This window comes from Hippocampus zosterae, chromosome 2 (genome assembly GCF_025434085.1).
Source record: "Hippocampus zosterae strain Florida chromosome 2, ASM2543408v3, whole genome shotgun sequence".
Lineage (NCBI taxonomy): Eukaryota > Metazoa > Chordata > Actinopteri > Syngnathiformes > Syngnathidae > Hippocampus > Hippocampus zosterae.
Window position 1 is genome coordinate 9,920,578 of NC_067452.1, and position 27,203 is coordinate 9,947,780.

Below are 27,203 nucleotides of genomic sequence, written 5' to 3' on the forward strand. Positions count from 1 at the left end.
ATTCATGTTGAACTCAGCCACATCTCAATCACATGAGGGTGCACACACTCAAGGATGCAAACCGGGAGCAGGTTTTTCGGTGTTTGTCAGTGATGGAAGGGTATGTAAATGGACCCACGCCTGAGCATCAAATTAAGCAGCTAGTATGTTTTACATTGAGGCATGTTTCCAATTACATTTGCAAGTTAACCTCCTTAAATATCACAGAACTTTGAAGCTTGGTAGCCTAAGGGATGATGAGTTCTTGTCTAACTGTTAACATAGTGTGCCGTGTGCGCGCCTAAAATGTTAGTGTTGAAAGCAGTTCCTTGTTTCGTTCAACTCATCACCTATCCAAATAGCCCCTTTGCCAGTTTATTAGGTAAACACAGCCTAATGAAATTCTAATATTTGCTTATTTTCTTGTTTGGATGATTTACGTCATTATAAGCTATTACATGTGCCCGCTTCGAAGTAAACAATGTTAGGCAGTCTTCCGAACCGCTTGATCCTCACTCGGGTCGCGGGGGGTGCTGGAGCCTATCCCAGCTGTCTTCGGGCAGTAGGCGGGGACACCCTGAACCGGTTGCCAGCCAATCGCAGGGCACACAGAGACAAACAACCAGCCACGCTCACACTCACACCTAGGGACAATTTAGAGTGTTCAATCAGCCTGCCACGCATGTTTTTTGGAATGTGGAGGAAACCGCACCACCTGGAGAAAATGCACACGGGGAGAACATGCAAACTCCACACAGGGAGGCGGGAGCTGGGATCAAACCCGGTACCTCTGCACTGTGAAGCCGACGTGCTAACCCCTGGACTACCGGGCCGTGGTAGGCAGTCCAAATTCCAAAATACATACCAGATATTTATCACATTGTTGTGATGGGCAATACCAGACAATTTTGATTTAACACAGTACTGATTCATCCATCGATCTGTCCATTACCTGATCGTCGCGGGGCTGCTGGAGCCTATTCCAGCTGTCTTCGGCCAGTAGGCGGGCTACACCCCAAACTGGTTGCCAGGCAATCGCAGGGCACACAGAGACGAACAACCTGCGGCGCTCACACTCACACCGACATTTAGAATGTACCATTAACCTGATATGCATATACCCAGACAAAACCCACACAGGCCCGGGGGGGAACATGCAAACTCCACACGATAGTTGTCCATTTAACAATTGTAATGTGTTTTGTTTGCAGCATATTAGTGATAAGGAATTACTTTTTAATGTTTTCTCAATGATATGTAAAAGAGTAAACCTCAAATGGCACACTTGAACTTTACTTAATATAACTTTACACAAGTTACCATTATATTTAAATCAATAAAGAAAGTAAAGTGTCATAAAAAGTAGGGTACACAATATGTAAAAGTCAAGTCAAGTCAACGGTATTTATAGAGCACTTTCAAACAGCCATCGCTGCATACAAAGTGTTGTACATGGAGCAATTTAACATGCACAATAAACAGTAAGACAAATCGGTAATAAAGGCGGTAGAAAGCACCAAACAGTACAACCAAGAACAAAACTAAGTCATGCTGAGTTGAATGCCAAAGAATACACGTGAGTTTTAAGGAGGGCTTTGAAGATGGGCAGCGAGGAGGCTTGCCGAATGTTCAGTGGCAGGTAATTCCAGAGAGAGGGAAAGGGTTAGTAATAATAATAACAAAGGGTATAAAATGTAGCTTTAAATTAGGTTTTCAAACTTTGGTTAGAATTTGAAAGCATGGTTTGAAACAAGGATTAGATTTCAAATTAAGGTTTTAAACTAGTGTTTGGGTTTCAAAGTATGGTTTTAAACTAGTATAAGGATTTCAAATGAGGGTTTTAAACCAGCCTAAGTGTTTCAAAGTCGGGTTTTGAACTGGGGTTAGGATTTCAAATTTGAGTTTGTGTGTCAAAGCAGGTTTTTAAACTGGGGTTAGGATTTCAAATTAGGGCTTTAAACCAGGGGCGTGCAGAGGTTGAGGCCACTGCCATTCACCTGGTAGGATCAGAATCAGAATCAGAATCATGTTTATTGGCCAAGTATGTAGAACACACAAGGAATTTGTCTCCGGTATAACACGCTGCATTAGTATCATCGTAAACAAGGACATGACAAATAGGTATGCAAACACTAACAGTTTGGTCATACAAACACAACAATGATCTTGTAGACGTGTACTCGTCCCTCCTCCCCTCCTCCAACACTGTCATTTCTAAATTTCCACCAATGCAAGTATGATTAAAAAATATATCCAACAGAGAAAAGTTAGAGAAAACTAAGGTAGGTGACACTCTTTTATTTTTGGTGCAGAAGATCAACACACAATAATATTAGGAAAATGTCACTGGGGAGCTACTGTATTTTTCAAACATCCCTGCAGGTTAATCATATGGCCCTTGGGGCTACCTGCTGATCGTGAGCATCATGTTGACGATCCCTGACTTAAATTATTTGCAGACAGTGTACGGCTGGCTCTGACTCCACCCCCACCACAAAAGTATATATCAGGCTGGTTAAGTGGTACAGTATTGGTTTTTCTTGAGTCCGCATACAATTACAGAGAGGTGCAGAATCGGTCCTGGTTTCATGGCATCCCTATGAACAACTGCAATAAGTTAGACCTGAGGAAGTCAGTGTTGCTTTTTAAATGAAATATTTTGGTAAACAGAATGCATTCATTCCTTTATTTATTGGAAAAGATGTAATGACTCGTAAGCCCGTTCGTGTGACTGGAATAGGTTTACATTTATTGACCACTTGGTGTCGCTGTAGATTTTCTGGACCTTTACGGCAACAGAAACGTAAGGACGTCGCCATCTCTGATTGGCTAACTCCAGCCGGGGTCAACCTACACTGCGCCTGCTCAGTCGGCCTTTTGAGGCAAGCTTCTGAAATCTGTCAGATCAGCGGACTGTCCTAACTCCTAAAACCTTCCTATACAGCACAACACCAATCGCATTTACTCCTCGCCAGATACTTAAATTTACTTTAAGGTGCCTTTAGTTTGTATTTTTTTGTTATTCGACGTGGGTGAGTACAGAAGCTGTAAAGAATGATGAGCAGCTCAAAGCGGAAAGAAGAAAATCATCTGCTGAACGGGGGTGTCAAACAGTCCACATGGAGCAAAGCGTTCAACAGCAATGCAGTTTGGGAGGAGAAGGTCAGTCAGCAGCGCTTTAAAAAACGTAACGAGTCGTATTGACTGCTTTTGTTTTGCGTAAAACACCTGTTTTTTTGTCCATTGCATCAAAGGCGGTTTATAGTGATTTTGCGGTGATGTTAAAATCGTTCATAATCGACTCAGATTAGCCAAATGAACAGTTTAGAATTTTTTTAATGCATATTTAGTTTTGCAGTCTCAAAGTGATCCGTCAAAATATTTTTGACATCTAAAAAATCATAATATATATCATCATTTTGACATCTGAATCTTTTTTTGAAGCCAAAGACAAAACCAAAAAAAAGTCCAGTTCGTAATATAGAAATGGATTGTGATGGAGTGTGTAAATCTAGTACAATAAAGTAATATTTGAATATGCAACGAGATATAAACGGGCTGCTGTAAATATTGTGTTGCTGCAATGTGACAATTCATCTTTATTTATCGAGCGAGCACCTTTAAAACAATAAAACGGCTAAAAACACAGAAAACACTCAAATAAGGGCAGTCTTCTGCTGTGTTGACAGATCAGGAATAGAAATTGGGTGTCAGGTGTTTTCTAAAAAATGGACATTGAGGGAGGCCTTTCCTTTTCTAATGTGCACCTGTACGTCATTGTAAAGTTTGGGAATAAGCAATAGAAAAGCTCAATCCCCTTTGAGTGTCCGCTTAGACTTGGGTCCCTCTATGTCTTAGGATGCATGATGCATCCGGCAGGAGTGTTGGGATGTAACAACTCAGAGACCTAAGGTGGGGCGAGACCTTTTTCAAATTTGCAAGCAAACAGCAGAATATTAAAATGAATTCTTATGCAGAGGGAGCCAATAGAGGAAGGACAGAATACGAGGTGTTTGCTCCCTCTTATGTGTTTCAGTTCATCGGCGAGCTGCAGCATTTCAAACCAACGAAGTATTATTAGCGAACGTCTACGACTTTAGGAAACAAAACATGGTGATGTGTTGCAGGGATTTAACTGATAATGCACCATTAATTTTTCTTCTCTAAATCTTTGAAGGATGAGTTTTTAGATGTGATTTACTGGCTCCGGCAAATCATTGCAGTGATCCTTGGTGTCATCTGGGGAGTCGCCCCACTGAAAGGATTTCTGGGAATAGCCATGTAAGCATTGTTCAACCGTCTTTTCTTCATATTTCATCAGCTTGATGCTGCAGGCTAACTTTCTCATGATGTTTTTGCCTCATTAGATTTTGTGTCATCAACGCGGGCGTCCTGTATGTATACTTCAGCAGCTTTCAACAGATAGATGAGGAAGAATACGGTGGAACGTGGGAGCTCACCAAAGAAGGCTTCATGACATCTTTTGCTCTGTTTCTGGTTGGGGAATATTAAATGATGCATGCATAGAACACCTGAAAAACATATTTTAGGCTTGTAAAAATTGTGCTTTGTTTTATAAAAGAAGGATTATTTATTTAGTGTGATTAAAAAAAATATGTGTCCGATAAAATGGGATTTAGGTGGTTAAAGTCCTACTGACAATACCTTACTTTCAGTATACTATACACCTATAACAAAATATATTCATGATCGAGAGATGAAAATTGTTGTTCTTGTGCGTATGAATCAACAGTTTAAGCTTGCCATTATTGGACTCGGCTCAATAATTAATATCTCCCATTGTTTGTGTTTCTCAGGTGGTGTGGATTATCTTTTACACAGCCCTACACTTTGACTGAAAGCTATTCCACCCAACAATGTATATGAACATTTGTGTCAAGAAGCAGGAACTCTGGCTGAAAGGGTGCTGATGTGGCCACAAACAGTGTGACTCCCCTGTGTGCACTACATAATGGACGTAATTGGTTGAAGATGGACATGATTTAATCAGTTTCTGTTGTCGCCGGGCTACATTTTACGGGTGACAAACCTTCGCATTTGTCATTCTTTCTCCCTTATGTATTAGTCACCATGTCTGACAAAACTTTTTAAAAAATTGTGGCTCTGGTTCAATTTTGAATGAATCAAATCCTTGATAGGAAATGGAGTATAGATGCTATTCTTTTGACAGACTTGTCTGCTGGAGAACATGCATATTGGCATCTGTTAGTACAATATATTTGGTTCAACTCCCACGCTGGTCCCTCAGGTGCACATGACCGTCACTCGGGTAATGTTGATGCTATTTGTTGCTTTTAGGATAAATCACACCGGTCGAATGCATTGAAATTGATACCGTTTTTTTTGTACTGTCATACCAAGTGTGTCAGAAAACATCACAGGACTGGTGTCACAAAAGATATTTCAAATTCATGTTGCATGACTACTGTCTTCATGGGCAGGAACTGTCAGCTGTTCAGGGCTTGTGAACAGTTGCGTTTTCCTACCACACCTTGAGCTGCTCCTTGTTCACTGAACCAAGTAAACGTCAAAGGATCCCTTCCCTTTCAAGATGGTTTTGAAATCTATCTTTCGTGACACCAGTACCGTATCTGTACCGACACACCTCGGATTATGCCGTTGCAATTTAATTGCTAGATTGTATTTTTTTGTCAATTGTCTTGTCTATTTGAATTTCAATCAAAAATTTCAGTTGGACTGCAGTAAGTTGATGTTTACCATCTGCTTCAAGTGTGTATGGTTTTAATAGTGGCTGCATTTTAGTATTCCTTTACTCATTCTACCAGCCTCGATCCATCTGTCTATACAGTATATTAATCACAATCTGTCCATCCAGTGAGGAGGAAACTGTTCATTTTTGTAAGCTAAACTTGGCCTGTGCACACCAAGACAAACTGTTCGTATATCTCAGTGTGTCATTTATCAATGACTGGCAAGGGAGGGCATAGAAATAATTTAATGTAGCTTGCAGATCAATCTTACTTCTTGTTTTGAAATTTAAGGTATTTTGTAAATTCTGTTGAGCGAACCTGTCGTCAAACCCAAATCTATGTACTTGCGTTACCTCTCACAGGGTGTAACATTGCTCAGTATTTTATAGTTGAGAACTTTTGATCTCAGTTCTGACAAAGTTGTAATGAAACTGTTAGGGTGCGCGCATATATATATATATATATATATATATATATATATATATATATATATATATATATATATATATATTATTATATATACATGCAGATTGTGGTTGAACCAATCCTGTTTTCTGATCAAATCTTTTGGGAATGATTAAACATGGGCTTCATTTGGCCTCCATTTTCAATGATTTTGTCCGTTTTATTTTTACCCATTGTTTACATAAATGACTGGGAACAAAAAGCATCGACTGTTCAGCGACTATTTTCATAACAGAAAAGGCACAATTGAGACTGCGGATGGAACTGAAATTTTCCAAAACTATTTTCGTTGCGGGAGGGGGATGGATTTTAAAAAGGATGATACCTCATACTTTTCACAGAACTGTCTTGAAATGCTCCATTCTTTGAACAAATATTCTTTTTAATGGAACACCTGAAAACAGATTTTTGAGGGGTGGAATTTTATTGCTTTTCCCCATTTCAAAGACTTTGTGATTCATTATCGTACAAATAACATCAGTACTGTAGTTCCAGTTCTCTTGGGCAGTGAACGAATTAAAAGGAAGAGAAACAAAGTACGGGGAGGGACTTAATTGATTTCCGTGGTAATTATTGTTTGAAAAACTGAATGCCTCGAAACCAAACGATACGAAGACGCTTTAAAAAAAGCTTTATTGAACAAGTCAGAATACAATTCTCAGCAAACAGAAAGCTTGGCAGTGACGTCACCAAAGAACATTACGTTGTGACGTCGATTCCAAGATGGCGGGCCCGCGTTCCACGATGAAATTTTGGAAGCCGGGTACGTTAGTTAAGTGTGTTGATTGGCATCGCTATGAGTATGTTTGATTCCAAATTAACTCGCTTGTCAGCTTTACAAGCCACTCAGCCGTTGAGGGGTCTTATGCCTCAATCCGGAATGTATGCAGTATGTGCAGCTAATTCTGGGGGAGTCGCTTTTCAAATTAAAATACGGGGTGCAAAGTACAGACTGCATGCATTGGTTTTGTCAATTCCTTTTTCGTTTCTTGGGTGTTCAGGGGCCGAGGCACCTGGGATCTCCGAGGAACGTGAATTAAACACCGAGACCAGCGGTTCCACCGTCGTCTTCAATCCTTTCATTTCGCTATCCATCGAAAAACAGAGACAGAAGCTCCCCGTTTTCAAGGTGGCCTTAAGACCTTACTACATGTCTTTATCTCGGTCTCAAGGCACAGCGAGCTGATCGTGGACCAACTGATTGTCTTTCCAGCACAGAAACAACATCTTGTACTTAATAGAAAGCTATCAGACTGTCATCATAGTTGGGGAAACTGGATGTGGGAAGACGACACAGATCCCCCAGGTTTGTGCAACATTTTTACAACACAGAAGTGATGCAAAACAATGCGTGAGTTTTGATTTATTATTCAATGAGTTTACATGCTGAGGGAGAAAAGGGAGGGAGTCATGAGGTGGGCTACACCATTTGATTTGACAGTTGCTCTGCAAGCTTGGAATATGAGTGACCGGACCTAGGAGTTTTTCGAGGTACGAGCCATCATTTGGCCAATTATTATTATTTGCTTGTATGTGTGAGTGCACACTTAAAATACAAGCAACACATGATGAGGAAGCATTTCTCAGCCTAGCTTGTTTGCTTTCGAGGGGGAGGCTTGATTGGATTAATGGCAGTTCCCTTCAGTGGGGAAAGATGATTTAAGATGTAAATATTTTGAGTCGTGAACATGGTCACGGAACGAATTCAATGAATATGTCAAAACACCACTGTATACACGCTTCCTACTTTGTCAAGAAAAGGCTAGTTACTTTTTTCTATGGATGCCAACATGCCTTGATTGGAATCTTGGGGTCAGGTGGGGAAAAAGGGGACGGGATTTTTTATTTTTATTCTTTACTTTGACGCTGGAATAGAATCAGTATCTTTACTTTGACCAGCCTCTTAAAAATATGTATGTATTTATTTAAAACGGGTATCTCAACTTTTACTTCAGTACAGACTAGAATGTGAGCACTGTTCCAAACCAGCTGAGCGGTGATGTCCTCAATTGTGACTTGAACTCAACCTGACCTCTTCTTTGTGGTGTGGTCTGGGTTTGTGTTGTGTCAGCACTTCTGCAACATTGATGTCATTCTACTCTGCTCATTCTGCCACTATCTTTCTGAATTCATCTCCCCTCAGTACCTTCTGGAAGCTGGCTGGGCGGCCGAGGGGAGGGTTATTGGAGTGACACAGCCTCGACGTGTGGCTGCTATCTCTGTAAGAGCTCTGCAGATGTCCCAAAGTTTGCCTTTTCTTTCTCAGAGTCCTTTCAACTCAAGAAAAATCAGTTCAACACTCAAGGACGCGGCCGCTTCAAGCACTTTTCCTTGTCGTTAGGTGGCTAGCCGCGTTGCAGAAGAGAGAGCCGCCCGGTTAGGACATGAGGTGGGCTACACCATTCGATTTGACGACTGCTCTGACCCCCAAGCCACAAGGATCAAGGTATTCACAAACACATGGCAAAGTGTTTTTATGCAGGGGTGCCTTGAAATACGAGAGACTCAATACTAACATTAAATAGCATCTACGTTGCAGTGCGATTAGCCTCAAAGCAATGGCTTGAACACAAACGGTGCAGTAGCACATATAGACAGACAATACAACAGTACTCAGTCATATATTCTTTTTCCTCTACAAATAAGAAAATATATTACTGGCCTTGCTGATGAGCTGAGGGGAGTTGACGTCTTAATTAACAGTATATGTGTCTGTCTCTTATACTGCCCCCAGGTGGCCAATGTATGCACACCAGGAGGAGCAGCACAATGGCCAGTCATTTGATAAAATGTGTTAAATAGAATGCAAAATAACATTTTTAATTATGTCATTACCATGTGTTTTTACAAAGTAATGTGTCATATTATGGAGCGATGCTTTCCCTTATTAAAAGGGACAATTTTTCTTGTTTTTGGGGGTAAGGCTAGAATGAATTAATGGCATTTCAATTCATTCCAATGGGGATAGATGATTTGATATTTGATTGTTTTGACCAATTAAACTTACCTATTCTCAAGGCACAACTGTAGAGTGCACACATAACATAATAACACAACATTGATTTCTTCCTATGCCTGTGGGCTTCAGTTCCTGACAGATGGAATATTAGTCCGGGAGATGATGGCCGATCCGCTGCTTAAAAAATACAGGTAGTGCCATGAAACCGCAAAGTTGACCTGCTTTAGTGGCTCCTCGTAGCTGTAATGTTTTCTGCTTTGGTGTCTGTCTTTCGCAGTGTCCTGATGCTGGATGAAGCACACGAGAGAACCCTGTACACAGACATAGCCATCGGCTTGCTAAAGAAGGTACCACAAGTTCAAAATTATAAGTCAGGGGTGTCAAACTGGTTTTCATTGCTAGTATGTTTCATGTGGGAAGCCTATTGCCGCTGCCTTTGATTTTTAAAAATTTGATGACTGGTATCTAAATTTTGTGGCAAGCAGTCCGGGGGCTTTCCTCTTATTTCACTTTCATGAGCCTTGTGAATTTTTTTCTTGATCAGATCCAGAAGAAACGTCGAGACCTGCGGCTGATTGTGGCATCTGCCACTCTAGATGCCAAGGTAACTGCGTCATTAAGATGACGTGAGAGGCTGGAATAGTGAAAAAAAAGTCATTGCCTGGTCAGACTTAATTGTACTGACAATGTAGTGTTCACTCAATGTCAGCTGAAATGTCAATGTTGTCTACATATGCAAGTTACTCAGTCGGATTGGGATGTACGCTACAGATACAGAGCTGTGCCTCGGGGGGGGGGGGGGGGGGGGGTAGACTGAATGGTGTGTTCACTTCCCAGCTCCCCTCTGCCAATGTGCCCTTGATAGTGAATCGATGATTTGCAAGCAGTATTGTCACAGGGCCAAGGTTCTGGCTCGGTACTACAGAAAAGAAATTGGGTGTATGTGTGTGTATAGACATGTATATCCAGCTCCTCTCTGAGCCCTTGGTATTTCTCGAGTTTCTCGTGTTCCTTCTTCCTGATGTTTCCATCACTTGGGACCGCTACATCTACTACAACGGCTTTCCTCTGCCCTTTATCTATGATCACGATATCTGGTTGGTTCGCCATTACCATCTTGTCAGTCTGGATCTGAAAGTCCCACAGGATCTTCGCTCGTCATTCTCCCTTTATATCTACACAAAAAAAAGAAATGTGTGTGTGTGTGTGTGTATGTGTATATATATATCCATCCATCCATTTTCCGAACCGCTTAATCCTCACTAGGGTCGCGGGGGGTGCTGGAGCCTATCCCAGCCGTCTTCGGGCAGTAGGCGGGGGACACCCTGGATCAGTTGCCAGCTGATCGCAGGGCACACAGAAACGAACAACCATTCATGCCCACATTCACACCTAGGGACAATTTAGAGCAGTGGTCACCAACATGGTGCCCGCGGGCACCAGGTAGCCCGTGAAGACCACTTGAGTAGCCCGCCAGTGCCTGGACATTGTGATTTGCTAGTAGAAATTATGATTTAAAAATGCAAACATTGGCAGTACTGTGAGACATTTCGAAACACGATCAAAGTCTGACAATTTAAATCATCAAGTATTAAAAATAACACATCCTCATATTATTGAAGGTATTTTGGACAAATATGTTATTTCAGACGTGTATCAATTTGGTAGCCCTTCACACAATCCGTACACATGAAGTTGCTCTCACCCTCAAAAATGTTGGTGACACCTGATTTAGAGCATCCAATCAGCCTGCCATCCATGTTTTTGGAATGTGGGAGGAAACCGGAGCACCCGGAGAAAACCCACGCAGGCCCGGGGAGAACATGCAAACTCCACACAGGGAGGCCGGAGCTGGAATCGAACCCGGTACCTCTGCACTGTGAAGCCGAAGCGCTAACCACTGGACTACCGGGCCGCCTTGTGTGTGTGTGTGTGTGTGTGTGTGTGTGTGTGTATATATATATATATATATATATATATATATATATATATATATAAAATTTTGGTTAAAGTATCAATTATCTTGATACTAAAACACCAGGAAGACCGGTGGAACCAAATATGTCAAAAAAGGAACTTCAAATTCAAAATTTTAGGCAGCGGAAGAGATTAAAAAAAAATAGATACAAATGAATGAAAGATTTGATTGCAATTAAATCAAATTGCATTGTACCTTAGGTGTTGAACATGACAATAATTATTGCAGTAGACATTTTTAGCTTTGTTTAAATTATCAACATTAAGTCTCCCAAAGCTACACAAGTGAAAACCAGCACACATTTCTGTTTGTTTTTCCGTCTTATTTATTGTTTGGATATTTAATAATTACTAAAAAAGAAAAAAAACAGTGTTCATCAGCGGATAGAGGTCTACATACTACTTATATTACCTGCAAATTTCAGTTGGTCAGATGGAAAAAACTGATTGTTGCGCAACTAGTGACCCCAGACACATTTGGTGTCATATGTTAGACAACTTATGAAATGATTAAGACTCCTTCACACAATAGGTTCTAAAAATGTGTCAAATCCACGCTAGTTAATTGCACTTTCTAAAGCACAGACAGATCATGCGCCTCGTAAATGAAACATCCTTTTGACTGCAAGTACCTCAACCAGTTGCCCTCGATTCAACCATCCACAATCAATTGTTTTCTGTCTCAAACGAGGTCAAACAGGAATTTTTGTCTCTCTAACCATGCGATTCCTGTTTCCCAAAGAAATTCCACGAGTTTTTCAACCTGAATGAGTCTGGAGATCCCAACAAGGACACGTGTGGCATCCTGACTGTGGAGGGCCGCACCTTCCCAGTGGATATTTTCTACACGATCAGGTAATGACACTGTACAATCTTCAGACTTGACTCTTTATACTGAAGTCTCTCTATGTGGTTCCCAGTCCTGTACCCGACTATGTGAAGGCCACAGTGGAGACTGTGGTTAAAATACACGAGGCGGATGATACTGGAGATGTGCTGGTGTTCCTTACCGGGCAGGTTTGAGGCTTTTGTTTCTTAATTCCACTCACAGCGATACTTTGGCGTACACATTGGGTATTTATCCAAACCACATGAACTCCGTTTGGATAAATTCACTTGCTAAATGCTCACGCACAACGCAAAACACCATAGACAGGCAAGTTGTGTCTTTTGTTGTGGTAATTATAAATCCTTTTACAACTTATGTTTGAACTTAAGTGGTAACGGCACATGCAGACATCTACAAAAAAAACCCCGACTAATATTATTGCACCTTATTTCCAGTAGTTTTCTTCAGTTTCTTCATTAAATTTAAATTTTACATTTACCTACATATTAATTATGTATAAAAGTTGCATAAACATTTTGTTTGTATTTATTATCCTGTCACGCTGTGGTCAAGGTGCGCACACCATAATGAACTCTACAACGGCCACTGAATTATATTGCTGCATGGACTGTTTAATAGTTTACATTGAATTTAATTATGATATTACTGTATGTTTTTATAAGTGAGCAGTCATTCTCAAAGTACCACTCGTAGCATGCAAGCTCACGCTAGTGGTCCGCAAAAGAATCACTGCTCAAGTACAGTTCAGTTGTAGTTAAAACTGAGTCCAGTTTATATTTTGGCTTTTACACGCAGTGCCCATTACCCCATTCCCCCAACATATTGTCATGCTTTGGGTACGTTCTCTTAGGAAGAAGTGGAGAAGGCGGTTTCCCTTCTGCAGGACCAGGCGCGGTCTCTGTCACGACAGGGCATGAAGAAACACCTGAGAATTTTGCCAATGTATTCCGGTTTACCTTACGCCGAGCAGATGAAGGTCTTTGAGCGGGTGCCGGCCACGGTTCGCAAAGTAAATATGCTGCAAAAGACTGCAAGTTTGTGCATGGATGCAATAATTGGTTGATTTCTTTGCTTGTCGTATTACAGAACATGCTGTAGTTCTGAATGTCTTTTACTTCTTGAATATGTTTTGCTTCCTCCAGGTTGTGGTGGCCACGAACATAGCCGAGACATCCATCACCATCAACGGTATCGTTTATGTCATCGACTGTGCTTTTGTGAAGCTCCGCGCGTATAATCCTAACACTGCCATTGAGTCACTGGTGGTGACGCCCATCTCCAAGGCTTCAGCCAGCCAGAGGGCGGGGAGAGCTGGCCGGAACCGACCTGGGAAATGCTTCAGGCTCTACACGGGTGTGTCTTTACAGGAAAAGAATATATAGTTTGTCGTCTTAGGTCATGCGTTGATAACATGCTTCTTCTTTTCATCAGAGGAGGACTTTGAGAAACTGCCTGCCTCTACTGTGCCAGAGATGCAGCGCACCAACTTGGCCCCAGTCATTTTGCAGCTCAAAGCTTTGGGCATTGACAATGTTCTGCGCTTCAGTTTCCTGTCGGTGAGTAGAAAACCCAAGTTGCTCCACCAGGAAGCGGAATCATTTGATTTCAAACATAAAAGACATGAGAACCTTCTCGTAAGAATTTTACAAATTGAAAGATTCCAAATATTGTTCATCAGTTACTCTTTTTTTCTTTGATTTGAATTCCATATGATTAAACCACCGTTAATACTCACATTGACACCTTTTTGGCAACTTGGTGCCAACCTAACTTGCGTGAGGAACCAAAAATGCACACAGAAATACCCAAACTGAGATTTGGACCCACAACCTTTAAAGTTGAAATAATTAATAATAATAATAAATCGAAATACAGTGCCATATAAACACGTACATCGAACTGCAGTTTTCTTTTGCAAATTGTGAAATCAGAATCAGAATCACAATCATCTTTATTGGCCAAGTATGTAGAACACACAAGGAATTTGTCTCCGGTATAACACGCTGCACTAGTATCATCGTAAACAACAAAATCATTGAACCATGAAATGTAGTTGGTAACTGCATAAAACCATGTCTTCAAGGCCTTTAGTTAAACAAGTAAGCTAAATGCGTAAATCGCCACCATTGTAAGGTGTAGAAAAAGCCTAAAAGCCATTGTATTGACCATGCCATCTACCTAGCCTTTTTTGATTTGTTTTGTTTTTTGTGCCCAGCCTCCTCCAGCTCAGAGTATGGTTCAGGCTCTGGAGCTGCTTTTTGCTCTCGGAGGTATGAGACCGACGTGCACCGGGAAGCCCGCATGCTTCATGTTTACTGTGCACTTGATCTCATTCTGTGGCAGCGAGCATATGAAAACATCACTCTTTGTTTATAGGCCTGGACAATTACGGACGTCTGACCGATCCCATGGGCGTGCGGATGGCGGAATTCCCTCTCAGCCCCATGTTTGCCAAGATGCTCCTCGACTCGGGAAACTTTGGCTGCTCCAAGGAGATTGTCACCATTGCGGCCATGATGCAGATTCAGAATGTCTTTGTTGTCCCGCCCAATCAAAAGAAAGCCGCCGTGAGGAAAATAACAATGATAGCATCGGTGATCACGACTGTCAAAGCAGTTTCGGTCATCAAGCCTTTTCTGTCACCTCCCGCTTGCAGGCCCGTCAGCACAGAAAATTTGCTGTTGCCGAAGGAGATCACCTCACCATGCTGAATGTGTACGAAGCTTTCACAAAGGTACACTGAGCATACATTTCCTGTTTGTGTAGTTGGCAGGTCAGGAAGTCTGCAATGTTTCGCCTTCTATTTTTCTTTGTGTATTCTGCAGCATCAGAAGAGCTCCAAGTGGTGTCAGGATCATTTTCTCAATTACAAAGGTCTGCAGCGTGCCGTGACGGTACGAGAGCAGCTGCGGCGCCTCATGACCAAGTTCAAGGTGGTGTGGACATCCAGCGAAGGTACGTCAAGCTTATTGCATCAACTCTTTTTAATACAGTATTTTCAAACATAGCTCGCCTCGAGCCCCACCTTCATGCTCGCCTCCTTCAGCCACATGTTTCATTGTCAGTTTTTTGCTGCATTGCAGGTGATCCGGATGTGATCTTGAGGTGCATCGTGTCTGGGTTTTTTGCCAACGCAGCGCGCGTTCACCACTCTGGTTCTTACCGGTAAGCACTCTTGTTTTCCTTTCTCGTCTGTATTTCTGACTGTCCACCGTGGTGCTCTGCCTAAAGCAGTTTTTTCTTTTTCCCCGGACTACTCTGAAATCGGTTAATTTCTTGCGGCACTCCTGAAGATGTTGCACAGCACATTATTGCACCATGGTTATGTATTACTGAATTCGTTTTTGGCCCCAATATTTTCTTCTCTTCCAGGACTTTACGAGACGATCGTGAGCTTCACATCCACCCGAATTCTGTACTGTACGGAGAGAAGCCACCAAAATGGTTAGTACGTTTTTGTTGATGTCACAAATAGGTACCATATTGGTTTTTTTTTCTCTCCATCTTTCTCTTGATTTTACTTCCATGAAATATATGTTTTTATGGCAACACTCTCCTACCACAGGGTTGTCTTCAATGAAGTGCTGCAGACAAGCAAATACTTCATGCGAGATGTGACTGCAGTGGAGTCGTCCTGGCTCGTCGAGTTGGCCCCTCATTTCTACAAGCAAGCTAAAGTAAGTCAAACTAGGAAAATGCTTTGATTTATTTAAGAAAGGTGTGCTTGTATTGTAAAATAGAATTTGTTGTTCAGTGGTGCCTTGACATACATGTACAGTTTGTCTCGTGACCATGCTTGGAACTCAAAGCACTTTTATCCCAAATCTAATTACCCTATTGGAATGAATGCCATTAATCCGTTCCAGCCACCCCAAGGCCCCAATTATTGGTGTTTTTTTTAATTGTTATTTTTTTAACTCAGAGAAAGAGCACCATACACTATTGTACTTTGTAGAACCTTGATGGATAGAATTTTGCAGTTTTTCATTTCTCATCAGTAATTTGTTGTGATTATGTCTTTTGATCTGTTCGGTCCCTATACTGCCGATGTCAGAGTTTGGTTCGTATTGCCGGCAATAAGTCGGAATCGTTTCCAGTGAGGGTTGGACTCTGCCAAGGCTGCCCTTTGTCGCCGATTCTGTTCATCACCTTTATGGACAGAATTTCTAGGCGCAGCCGAAGCGTTGAGGGGGTCCGTTTTGGGGGCCTCAGTATTGCATCTCTGCTTTTTGCAGATGATGTGGTACTGTTGGCTCCTTCAAGCAGGACTCTCCAACTCTCACTCGAGCGTTTCGCAGCCGAGTGTGAAGCGGTTGGGATGAGGATCAGCACCTCCAAATCTGAAACCATGGTCGTCAGTCGGAAAAGGGTAGAGTGCCCTCTCCGGGTCGGGGAGGAGATCTTGCCCCAAGTGGAGGAGTTCAAGTATCTTGGGGTCTTGTTCACGAGTGGGGGCAGGAGGGAGCGGGAGATCGACAGGCGGATCGGTGCAGCGTCTGCTGTGATGCGGACGTTGTATCGGTCTGTCGTGGTGAAGAAGGAGCTGAGCGAAAGGGCGAAGCTCTCAATTTACCGGTCGATCTACGTTCCAACCCTCATCTATGGTCACGAGCTATGGGTCGTGACCGAAAGAACGAGATCGCGGATACAAGCGGCCGAAATGAGTGTTCTCCGCAGGGTGTCTGGGCTCTCTCTTAGAGATAAGGTGAGAAGCTCGGTCATCGGGGAGGGGCTCAGAGTAGAGACGCTTCTCCTCCACATTGAGAGGAGCCAGATGAGGTGGCTCGGGCATCTGATTAGGATGCCTCCTGGACGCCTCCCTGGTGAGGTGTTACGGGCATGTCGCACTGGCAGGAGACCCCGAGGACGACCCAGGACACGCTGGAGAGACTATGTCACCCAGCTGGCCTGGGAACGCCTCGGGATCCGCCAGGAAGAGCTCGAAGAAGTGGCTGGGGAGAGGGAAGTCCGGGCTTCCTTCCTAAAGCTGCTGCCCCCGCGACCCGACCCCGGATAAGCGGTGGAAAATGGTTGGATGGATGTCTTTTCATTTTGCAGGTGAAACCTTGGTGGACAGCTGCCACTCACTGTTATTTTAGTTCAGGGGTTTCAAACACATTTTTGTCGCGGGCCACATTGTACAAAGTAGCTCCAGTTTCTCCTCGAAGAACCGTTATGACTGTGAAACAACATGAATGTTTAATCACTTCCTCATATGATTACATATACAGTACACAACTCGATGGATAACAAATTTTCAAATCAAACATGTATTCAACTATTATTCAAGTTACTGTAATCCTGTAACAAGAAAAGGATGGTAAGATTGAGCAAACATGATGGAAGTTGACATACTTGATTTGCTTTTGTGGGCCACATAAAATGTTGTGGCGGGCCAGATCTGGCCTTGAGGCTACGAGTTTGACACGAGTGTTTTAATTGGTCTTGTTTTCCTGACCTGCTAAGGGAATTACTGTTGTCCCCTTTCTCTTTCAGCATGGCTCACTTGGCAGCAAGCGTTCCCGCATCCTCTGAACCCGTTCATCTTTTCCACCCTGTCCGTGTAAATAAAGATGTCATATTTATTGATCATGTCCACATGCCCAACAGTGACCATGCTCGTTAGCTCTCGCTTTGGGATAGTCATCTCCTTTGTATTAGAACTGTGTGAGCGCGATTGCTGATGAATGTGAGATGAGGTCATACTTTGTACATAGTCAGAGAAGGCTCAGGTCCGGGGATTGCTTGCAGTCGTACCTGGTTCTCGGCTTTATTTTTGTAGCAGTTGTATTCGTTGAATACTGCGTGATGAATTATGGGGGAAAAAAATTAATTTTTGAGGATGTCTCCCATTTTGACACCGTTTTTTTCTTCAATTCATTTGCTCTCATAACGCTGGTGCCTTTAGGAAAGTGACTGGTAACATGACCTCTGATTTATTTTTCATTTTTTAAAATGGTCTCGTGATGACACTGTGAGAAGAGCGTCTTTACCTTTTGTGCAAACGTCCTACCTGAAGTCCAGAATGTGCTGCCTTTTCACCGGTTAGTGCCAATTTCCTTTTATCAGCCTATTTCTCATTTCATTCCTCAATGGATTGTGTAAAAACACATGAGCATTGGAACTGGAAAACTGAAAACCAAGCAAAGTGCTGTTTGTCATTGTGGCGACTGAATGTGTAGTTAAATGCACTCGTATGTAGCCTAAAGCCTCAAAAGAACTAGCATTTATGAAACCTTTTCATTTTTGGTTTGGCATCAGCATCTCCACAACACTTAATGGCCGTAACTAGTCACTGGTCACTAGTCACTAATGTGCACTTCAAAAATGCTTTTGTCTTCAGATGTTTCTCCATTTGCAGCTGAAATGTCAACGGACAGTCTGTCAGATGTTTGCTATGATATTACTAGAAAGCTAGAAGCTATTAATCCAGGGCATTCAAAACTTTAGACAGATATGCATGATTTGTAGTTCAGTAAAACCTCAGCCAAAGAAGCACAGCGTACAGTAAAGCAAACGTTTCATGTTAAATGGGCTCGTGCATATTCATCGAGTTATCGCCCTTATAAATAGTTGTCACTTTCTGCTTCCTTACATCCTCAAATAAAACCCTAATGGGCTCAAGCATGGTGTCAGGTTTTTTTTTATTGAAATGTCCCGGTTGGCCACTGGATGTCGCCATTCGTCCACAAACGCAAATTGCCGACACATTCTGGGGGGAAGAAAGACTCCAGCATGCCTTTGTATAACTCGTTATTTATTATAATAACATTGTGTAGTTTTCATGAATCGCAAAATAAATTGTTTCATTTTGGCTGCCACTGAAGTCACATGACAGACCAAGAAAAGGGTCAAAATTAGGTAGCCCCAAGCCATAAAGGTCACATGATACACATATAAATCCATAAATATAAAATAGGCCTGCTCCATCAGAATTACAAAAAGTACTTTATTACATGTGTGTACAATACAGTTTTAGAAATAAAGATTATATCTCTGTACTGCGAGTGCTAATCGAGAATTATTTGAAAAGTACCTAATATTTACAATGTATAAATAGCTGTTTGGCATGCATAATACTGCCTGTATACTCCAATTTCACATTCACCCAGCAAACTATATGGGCAAATTAGGCATTTAAAATATTTATTTAATAACACTTAACCATTAGGCCTATGCACAAAAATGAAAACGAATATGTTCCATAGTTACTTCGATGGTAGCAAGTAAATATATTTATGTAGCACTTTTTATACAAATTGCTTAGTGTGGTTAAATGCCCCCCCCCCCCCAAAAAAACCACAACAAAACAAACACATTTTTATAGTGAATGGGCTATACAGTATGTACGTACAATCAATACGTGAAAAACATAAATGTTCGTCACACAGTGAAGCGTTGTCTGAAAGAATAGCGAATGAATTGTACGACATAGCATGTTTAGGGAACACCTGACTAAGTCTTCTGCGAGTGAGAAAGTGTCATGGGGGTAACGTAATAATCAAGCATTCTCAAAATTCCATCCATTATCCGAATCGTTTATGGCTATATGCTGTGCATATGTTTATTGATCATATAAAATGGCGTATTTTCAGCGCATTTCACCTAGGCATAAATGCACAATGAGAATGCGGTAGTGTTCTAGCAATCTCCACTAGAGGGCAGACTGAAGTAATTACTTTAAAAAAATCTTCAATTAATATCATAACGCTGGGTCAGATTTTTAAATGACAATAATTTATGTGTTAAAAAATCTGCATACACGTGATGGCTTTCGGGGTTTATGGCTGATTTAAATCCCTCAGCTTGATTGCTTGTAAAGCTTGCTAAACAATTTACGTTTCCCCCCCCGGATTTTAACAAGGCTGTGCTTACAGCAAATGGTGAAGTTTAGTTTTAGTAGTTTGTTATAAATACAATGCATAAAATCAAACTTTTCACAGGAGTAAGAGATTTTTCCTCCGAGAAATGCGTGTGACGTTCCTGCATGGTTGAAGCTGTAAAGTGAATTGAGTGATTTGTTTCTGAAATGCATTATATACACATGCATATACAAATGCACACGTTACGTCATACGCAGAAAGGAGAGAGCAAATAGTGGTGGAATTAATTAAAAAAACAGTATATACATGTATGACTTGACTGTCAGCGTGTGGATTGAGGCTTCGAGCCTGTGTGGCCACTTTAGAACCCCTGGTTGTCTGCGGTGAGTGCATGCGTATTTCAGTGAGAAAGATGGAAGAGCGAGAAGGGGGTATTTTATTAAAATTTTTAAAAGTCAGACTTGACTTCCGGCAGCCAGCGTTGGTTCCAGAACTTCAGGCTGGCGTGGCCGCTTCAGAGTACCGCATTGCTGCCGTGTACAAAAAAAGCCTTGCGGTGATTTAATGGTATACTGTATACTGAATTGCAGTCTCTGAAGAGAATATGTTTTAAATATGTGAGCCAAACACGAAAGTAATTAATAAATGGAAGAAGTATCTACATGCTCAAGTCTTTTACAGACAGTTGAAAATTGAGGGGGGCATGCTCATCGCATTTGAGTGTTGAGTGACAGGACTAATGTATTTTCCATGATTTGGTAGCCTCCTTTTCGATACTTGTTATTTTTCTATCGTTCTAATATCGTTGACAGCATTTTACTCTGTCGTGTGTCAATTCACTTTGCAGGGAATTTAATCTTCTAGTGTGGTAAGTGAGAATGATTGACTGTTTTTGAACTCTATTTTTGCAGTCTCATCAGTTTTTTTTTTCTTCACAGAGGCATCGTAATCCTTGTGACTGTTTTTGTCTCAGTGTGGAGAAAACGGACGAGTCTGCATCCGACATAGCCAAACAAAGCACCAGCAAAAAAAAAAAAAGGCAGATCCAGCTACATTTATGTTTTTCATCCCCTGACCTCTGTTGCCCATCAAGTTGTGTAATGGGCAACATTAAATAACATCCAGAGGTATTAATGGCGAGCATGTGACTCGGCTGAGGAGGCAGGTGGAGTCGGGTTGATTGTGTGATTGAATGTTGGGACTTGAGATAACAATTACGTTTTTTTTTTTTTCTGGCAAGACCAATGTCACCAGATGGAATAAAGAGTGGTGTTATGATAATTTGAAAGGCTTCAAAAAGCGGGCAAAAATGGTGGTAACTTTCTTTGTTGTAACAATGGAATGGCCTGTGACTGAACGTCTGTGCAAAGCGGTGTGCGGCTGTTGGGCGTCAAGTAAAAGCCAAGGGAAGGATTTTGAGTCAAGCATCGGGAACGACTGTGTGCCATAAAAGCCATTTCTGCAGTGCGAACCCCATCTGCCTGTTTGTTTGGCTACCGGAAATTCCCAAACCATCTGTGGCAACGGATGGCAATCGCTTATCCCGATGCAAGGCTCCTCTGTGTCACTCCTCCATTCAAGGTTAGGTGAGATACCTTTTGGCAACGTATCATGTTTTCTGACAACGGACAAATTGGATGCACCTTCATCTGCATGTCCCCTAAAACCGCCAAAATAGGCCAGCATCGATATAAACATTCCAGTCAAAGATGAGTTATCCCGCTGATAAAAATCGAAACACTGCATGAAAATCATTGAATCGAATCGACCACAAAAGAGATTCTTCTGCACGTTTTACTTAAAAATGGATGTGGGAAACATCCCAGTAGTTTTAACAAGCCACACCGTATATTTCTGATCCCATAAAAATGTCCTCATGAAAAATGGTGGAAACGAGTCAATTGTCACTCACCTATTTGAATATTGCTCTCACGTTTTCACTTTATTGACTTGCTTCCGTCAAAGAATGTTTGAAAGAAACCATGTGTATTTCTCTACGCTGAATTTAGCTGTTTGAAGCGATTTCTTGCATCTTTTGAACCCTTGGTTATGTTTAAGGGCTCTCTTGTCATTTTGTTGTTGATTGTGGGGTGGGGTGGCATGGCTCAGTGGTAAAGAGGTTGTTTCCCAACCCAGAGGTTGATGGTTTGATCCCTGGCCATTATGACCATGTTGAAGTGAGCAAGATACTGAGCCTACAGTTGCTCCTGATGCTGCGTCATCGGTCGGTGAATGAGATTACAGTGTTGGTGTGCATTGAGTATCCGAGGTAGAAAAACAAGCGACAGCCCTTGTATCATTGCAACACCAACAGCATGTTGCAATGTCGATTAACATCAATCTGTTGTGTTTTTATTCTGCTGCTACAAGCGATATTTTTACATCACATACCTTTGTTGTTAGCAGCAGTTAGAATGCAGTGGTAAATACTGCAAAATTCATTTAGGGGTAGTGGTGTTCAAACTATGGCCCAGTGAGTATTTGCGACCATTTTGTAGTACTTAACATTCTACAATGGGTGGCAAGGCAGGAGAAAAGAAGAGGAGGGAGAAGAAGAAATGGATTATTCTCCCTCACTTCCTTGGTTTCCACCAATCACCCATCACTGCAACGGTGGCATTTTTATTCCAAATACCTGGATGAATAAGGATTTTTCTGTTGGAGCAATGAATTTCTGTTCTGTCTCAAGGTCAGCCTAATAGTACAGATTGCTCCTATTTTGGTACAGAATGTAGAGAATGCTTATGGTCAGTACAGGGCAGTATAGATGGCCAACCCCCAAAATCCATCAAGGGGGGGGGGGGGGGGGAAAGTAAAACATCTCTGTCTCTCTCGCTCTCTCTCTCTCTAGACTGCACATCTTTTATATACAACGCTGACTTGGTTTTGACGTGTTAAGTCATACTTGTAAAAGTGGCTCTTGCATCCTTAGTTTTTTGGATATGAGGCCTTTGGTTTAGACAACCCAGTACGACAAAGACAATTGATGCTCATGCTCAGCATCCACTGATATAACAGCCCTGTTTTGGAAAATGGGACGATAAGGCAAGAAATACGCTGAAATTGCCCAAATCTCGATGCATGTTCTCAAACAACGGAATCTTTGAGTTTCTTTTGAGATGCGGATGCGATGGCAACAGAAGCCTGGGACTCACACGGCCCTCCACGGGTGACAAATTGGAAGTGTCTCGGTCTAGTTTATAGCCGTGATCAGGTCAAACGAAAAATATTGGAGGTCTGTGTGAGGAGACAGGCCCGCCTGGTGCAGATAAATGGACTGATCATTTCTTATTGAGAAACAATTCCTAAAAGGTAGTTTACTGTGTGACTGGGGAAGCGGCGAGCTGAGAGCAGAACCCGCAGCCACTGCTCCCTCCCTGACCCTTCCTCCATTGCCGGAATTAAATGGATAGAGAGAACGCGTGTTTCTGATGGCACTCCTCTGCCGGAGAGACACTCCATTTGTTATGAAGTAGGGCTTCTGATGAAGTGTAGAGAGCTCCTCTTTCTTTCCCCCCCACAGCCCCCACAGCCCCCCCATCCTTCCTTTCTCAGGCACTACAAGGCCGGCCTTCAGTCTGCTTCGCGTGAAATGGATGGAAGGAGACGATTGAATTTTACACTCCCCTGGTCATGATTAATGTGTTTGGTGTGGAGCGCCTCGGCAGTTAATCGCCTCTACCGCTAGCTGGTGCTCAAAGCCCTTCATTGTTTGCATTGTGAGAACTGTGCAGAAGGATGAGTAGGTCGGGATGTTCGCTCCTGCCCCGCAACCCTTGCAGCTTCTCTCATGGCTTTAATAGAAAATATCTGCTCTTGCCCACTCACTACTTCACGGTCAGTTTCTCTTCACGCGCTCTAGCCAATGTTACGAGTCAAAGTGTACTGGAGGAGTCAGATTATCACTTAACCCATTGTTAAAGGGTGAGGAACTTCATATAAAGTTTCGGGTCCTGAACTGTGTCTCATGTTAGGCAATTTCTGAACAAATACCTCCTCGTGTTTTATGATTAGCACTTCATAGTACGTTGTTCCACTTGAAATCAGTAATTCCCAAACTTTATTGGTACTAGGGGCACCCATTTTACATGTAAAAATGTATCTAGGTAAAATAATTATGATCTCAGAAATTTAATCTCGGTGAAAGCTCGCTTCGTAGCAAACAAAGCTGATATATTCGCGGTAAGCCATCGTTTATTCTCTTGTATGAATGGCAACAGATGAATACGCAGCTTTCTCGTACCTTCTTTCATCTCGTGCAGGGACGTCAAACTCATTTCACGTTGTGGGCCACATACGGCCTCGGTAGATGTCAAGTGGATCAGACCATTAAAATAATACCATACTCTGCTATAAATAACCAAAATAATATGTCTTTCCTTTGTTTTGGTCTAAAGAAGCACAAGACCATTAGGAAAATGTTGCAATTTAATGAACATATCTTTTACAAAACATTTCATGGAGCACCTTAGATTTCCTTCGACAAATGTGCACTTTACTTTTATAATTCATACATATGCATTGAAAGTGATCCCACTGATTGTACCAAGTCACAAAACTTTTACAAGTAATTGGTATTGAAAAATATAGTCTTGCACTTTAAGATTAAACGAGATTTATCAAGACGGGAAATTTTCAACCATCTACACGTGTGCATATAAAATCTAAATTTAATCCCTGCCTACATTTGAGAAACTAAGGACGGTGCTCTTAAATGTGTAAAGAAGAAAGTACAGTATTCACACGTCTCAAACTGATGAACCAAAGGTTTATTAGCTGTAGCTGGAGGGTTTAGTGATTCGTGATGCAACACACAATTGTACTAAGAACCCAGTGTCAATGCTGATTGTGGACCTGTATTCTTGCCCTCAGCTCTCGGCCCAGCGCGCACCACCAACATTGTGCTCCTCAGTCCTGCTCACTGTGTACCAGTGGCGAGGGCTTGCGGCTTTAAGTACGATCTTGTTAATATAACATGTCCTGAGGACAAACGCTTCAAACAGGTGATAGTAAGGCAATTGGAGAACTAAGTCAGTATCACAAAGCCGCCGTGCGGCCGATCCAGACATCTTCAAAGTGTCTGGTGATAAGGTGACGCATATTTAATGGTATTAATGGCCAGGAGGAAGAGACTGGATTTACACAAGTGCCTCAGATAAGAGATCAATAAAGAGGTAACTGAGTGGATGAGCCAGACTAAGCAGGAAAGGAGGTGGTTTAATTTTGCATAAATAATGTAGTTGGAGAAGGGGTGAAAAGGAGATAAAGAGACTGCAGTCTGGTGAAAGTTGTTTTTCTTTCTTTTTTTTGGAATAGTTTCCCAATATTTATTGCCATATATTTTTTCATTTTTCAAAATATCCCCTTAGTATATTTTGATATATGTACTGGCACTGAAACATTGGACAGCATTCGTATGATTATTATGCGTGTTGTTAATGACATTTGCGCCCGCGACCCTTGTAAGGATAAGCGGCTCAGATAATGGATGAATGGATAATTAAGTTTGCATTTCCCATTTCCCCCAAAAAAACACAGTTGTTGTTTTTCAGAGTTGGGCAATTTACAACATTTTGCCAGTCCGTCATCACCATTCACTCGCGGCCTGGGCACCCGGTTGTCATCGTCAGTCCGTCTTTATTTCAAGCCAACCGAAAGTGTAATTATCAATTTGTCATTCCGTCATGTAATTTAACCACACTTCTATCATCGCTTCCGTGAGTTAAATTAAGCGGTCTGCCAATCCATCAATCTAAAACAAACACCAACAAAAGTCAGTATGTCATTCTATTCAAAGAGCTTTACAAAGGTATTGGGTATTTTTATTGTATTAAGAGGGTGGTGGCCAAAACCTCTCAAATGTTCCTTCAGTAAACTTTGTCTATTCGATGCCATTTCTGGAGTTACTAACTACAGCATACTTTCAATTCACAAATTGTTGCGTGCCAATAATCAAACATCACTTTCCCAAAATCATGTTCAAACCTTAATCTAATCCACCACAAAAAATAAAATTGCCAATTTATTTTCATTGATTGACATAGTACAAAATTTGAGTGAAAAAGCTCTACAAGTCAACCAAATTGAACGACTGCGGTTACGTCTGTCTTCCCAAACTCTATTCCAAAGGATTATCTTTTGTTAAATACAATCTTTTTATGCGCTCACTCACGTTACAAAAATTCTCATGACACTTCTCTTGCGAACGCAACGCTTCCGTGATGTGACACGCATGCCCACAAAGCACGGCGTCGATTGACGTGCACAAAAAAAATCCACATCACGTGGCACAGGTTTTACGGAAGTAAATATGGTCCCGCTTAACGTATAAAAGGATACAACTCCAACTGAAGTTTCATTGCTGAGGCCTGGTGTGTCTGCGGTTGAACAACAGAAGATCAACTGTCTTTAGCCTGACATGGGTGCGTGTGGGTGGGGGTTTAGGGGGTGAGATACCGAGGGAGGTAACTAGAGATAAAAACAATGGAAGAGTGACGGAGGACGGGGTGGCTGAATGAGGCAGAAATCGATATGAAATCAGTGTTTGGGGCGGGCCTGTCGTTTATCAGGTGACTCGGTTAAACAGTGTTAAGGCACTAAAAGTGAGAAAAATATGGGCTCTAGCTGTGCCGGTATTGATCAGGGAGAAATGGGGTGGCGGAAGGCCGAAGCCACTAATAAAATAAGACATATCTGAGCAGGAATCCGTCAGGGATCGATGGGCTTGTTGATCAAGGCAACATCGTCACAGGAATTTCAGTTCTGCTTGCTTGTAACCTGAATGCAACTTGGCAAAAGCAGAAGTTGAGATGATGCCCACAGTTGGGACACACAAACTTCAAACAGGGCTGACGTTTTCCATGTGGGTTTTCGTTTTTTTCCGCTCTATGGTGCTTTTATCTTCCATGCACCTCTACAACCGCATGAAGTTGTACTCCTTTTGGATAAAGTAATACAGATTGAAAAGCAAACACTTTTTACATATTTGCCTACAGTTTCCACATCTCCAACTACAACACGTTGAGCTCTTTCTCAATCGTCGTGTACCATTTCCTGTCGTTCAGTATGATTCCACATCATTTGATCGTCCCGCCACGCGGCGTGTTACGGCCGAGAACTCCTCCAGTTTGCGAGCAGCAGCACGCAGCTGATTTGTTTACCATGACCTGTCATGAGTAGAATGCTTTTATTATATATTTTATTTTGAAAGTACGTATATTTTCTTTCAGAATGGGCCAAAAAATACACATGTAAAAGCTTTTTGTTTTTATTGGCTGTGGCAAGACATGTTTTTATTCTTTCTCTCTTTTTTTTCGGCTTTAACATTGAACTTTTGTTAGAATAGAGGTTTCCTGTCCAGTGGTGGAGTGTATAGATCAGTTTCCTAACTCCTTGCCAGTGTCTTTCCTGTTCTCATT

At 41.9% G+C, this 27,203-nt stretch overlaps 2 protein-coding genes across 2 annotated transcripts; both read left to right on the top strand.

Annotated features, from left to right (window-relative positions):
• Positions 1–2,806: 2,806 nt before the first annotated feature.
• On the top strand, positions 2,807–6,325 carry rab5if (RAB5 interacting factor). The gene is made up of 4 exons (XM_052056864.1): positions 2,807–3,141; positions 4,157–4,260; positions 4,347–4,476; positions 4,797–6,325. The coding sequence occupies exons 1-4, from the start codon at positions 3,034–3,036 to the stop codon at positions 4,836–4,838; spliced, it is 384 nt and encodes a 127-aa protein (XP_051912824.1). The 5' UTR covers positions 2,807–3,033; the 3' UTR covers positions 4,839–6,325.
• A 521-nt stretch (positions 6,326–6,846) lies between these two features.
• Positions 6,847–18,586, top strand: dhx35 (DEAH-box helicase 35). Its single transcript, XM_052056496.1, has 21 exons — positions 6,847–6,939; positions 7,178–7,305; positions 7,390–7,482; positions 8,320–8,397; positions 8,518–8,622; positions 9,265–9,326; positions 9,413–9,482; positions 9,680–9,739; positions 11,855–11,967; positions 12,033–12,129; positions 12,813–12,971; positions 13,105–13,315; positions 13,394–13,518; positions 14,178–14,232; positions 14,339–14,529; positions 14,619–14,696; positions 14,788–14,917; positions 15,046–15,127; positions 15,335–15,406; positions 15,528–15,639; positions 17,459–18,586. The coding sequence occupies exons 1-21, from the start codon at positions 6,900–6,902 to the stop codon at positions 17,495–17,497; spliced, it is 2,100 nt and encodes a 699-aa protein (XP_051912456.1). The 5' UTR covers positions 6,847–6,899; the 3' UTR covers positions 17,498–18,586.
• Positions 18,587–27,203: the final 8,617 nt, after the last annotated feature.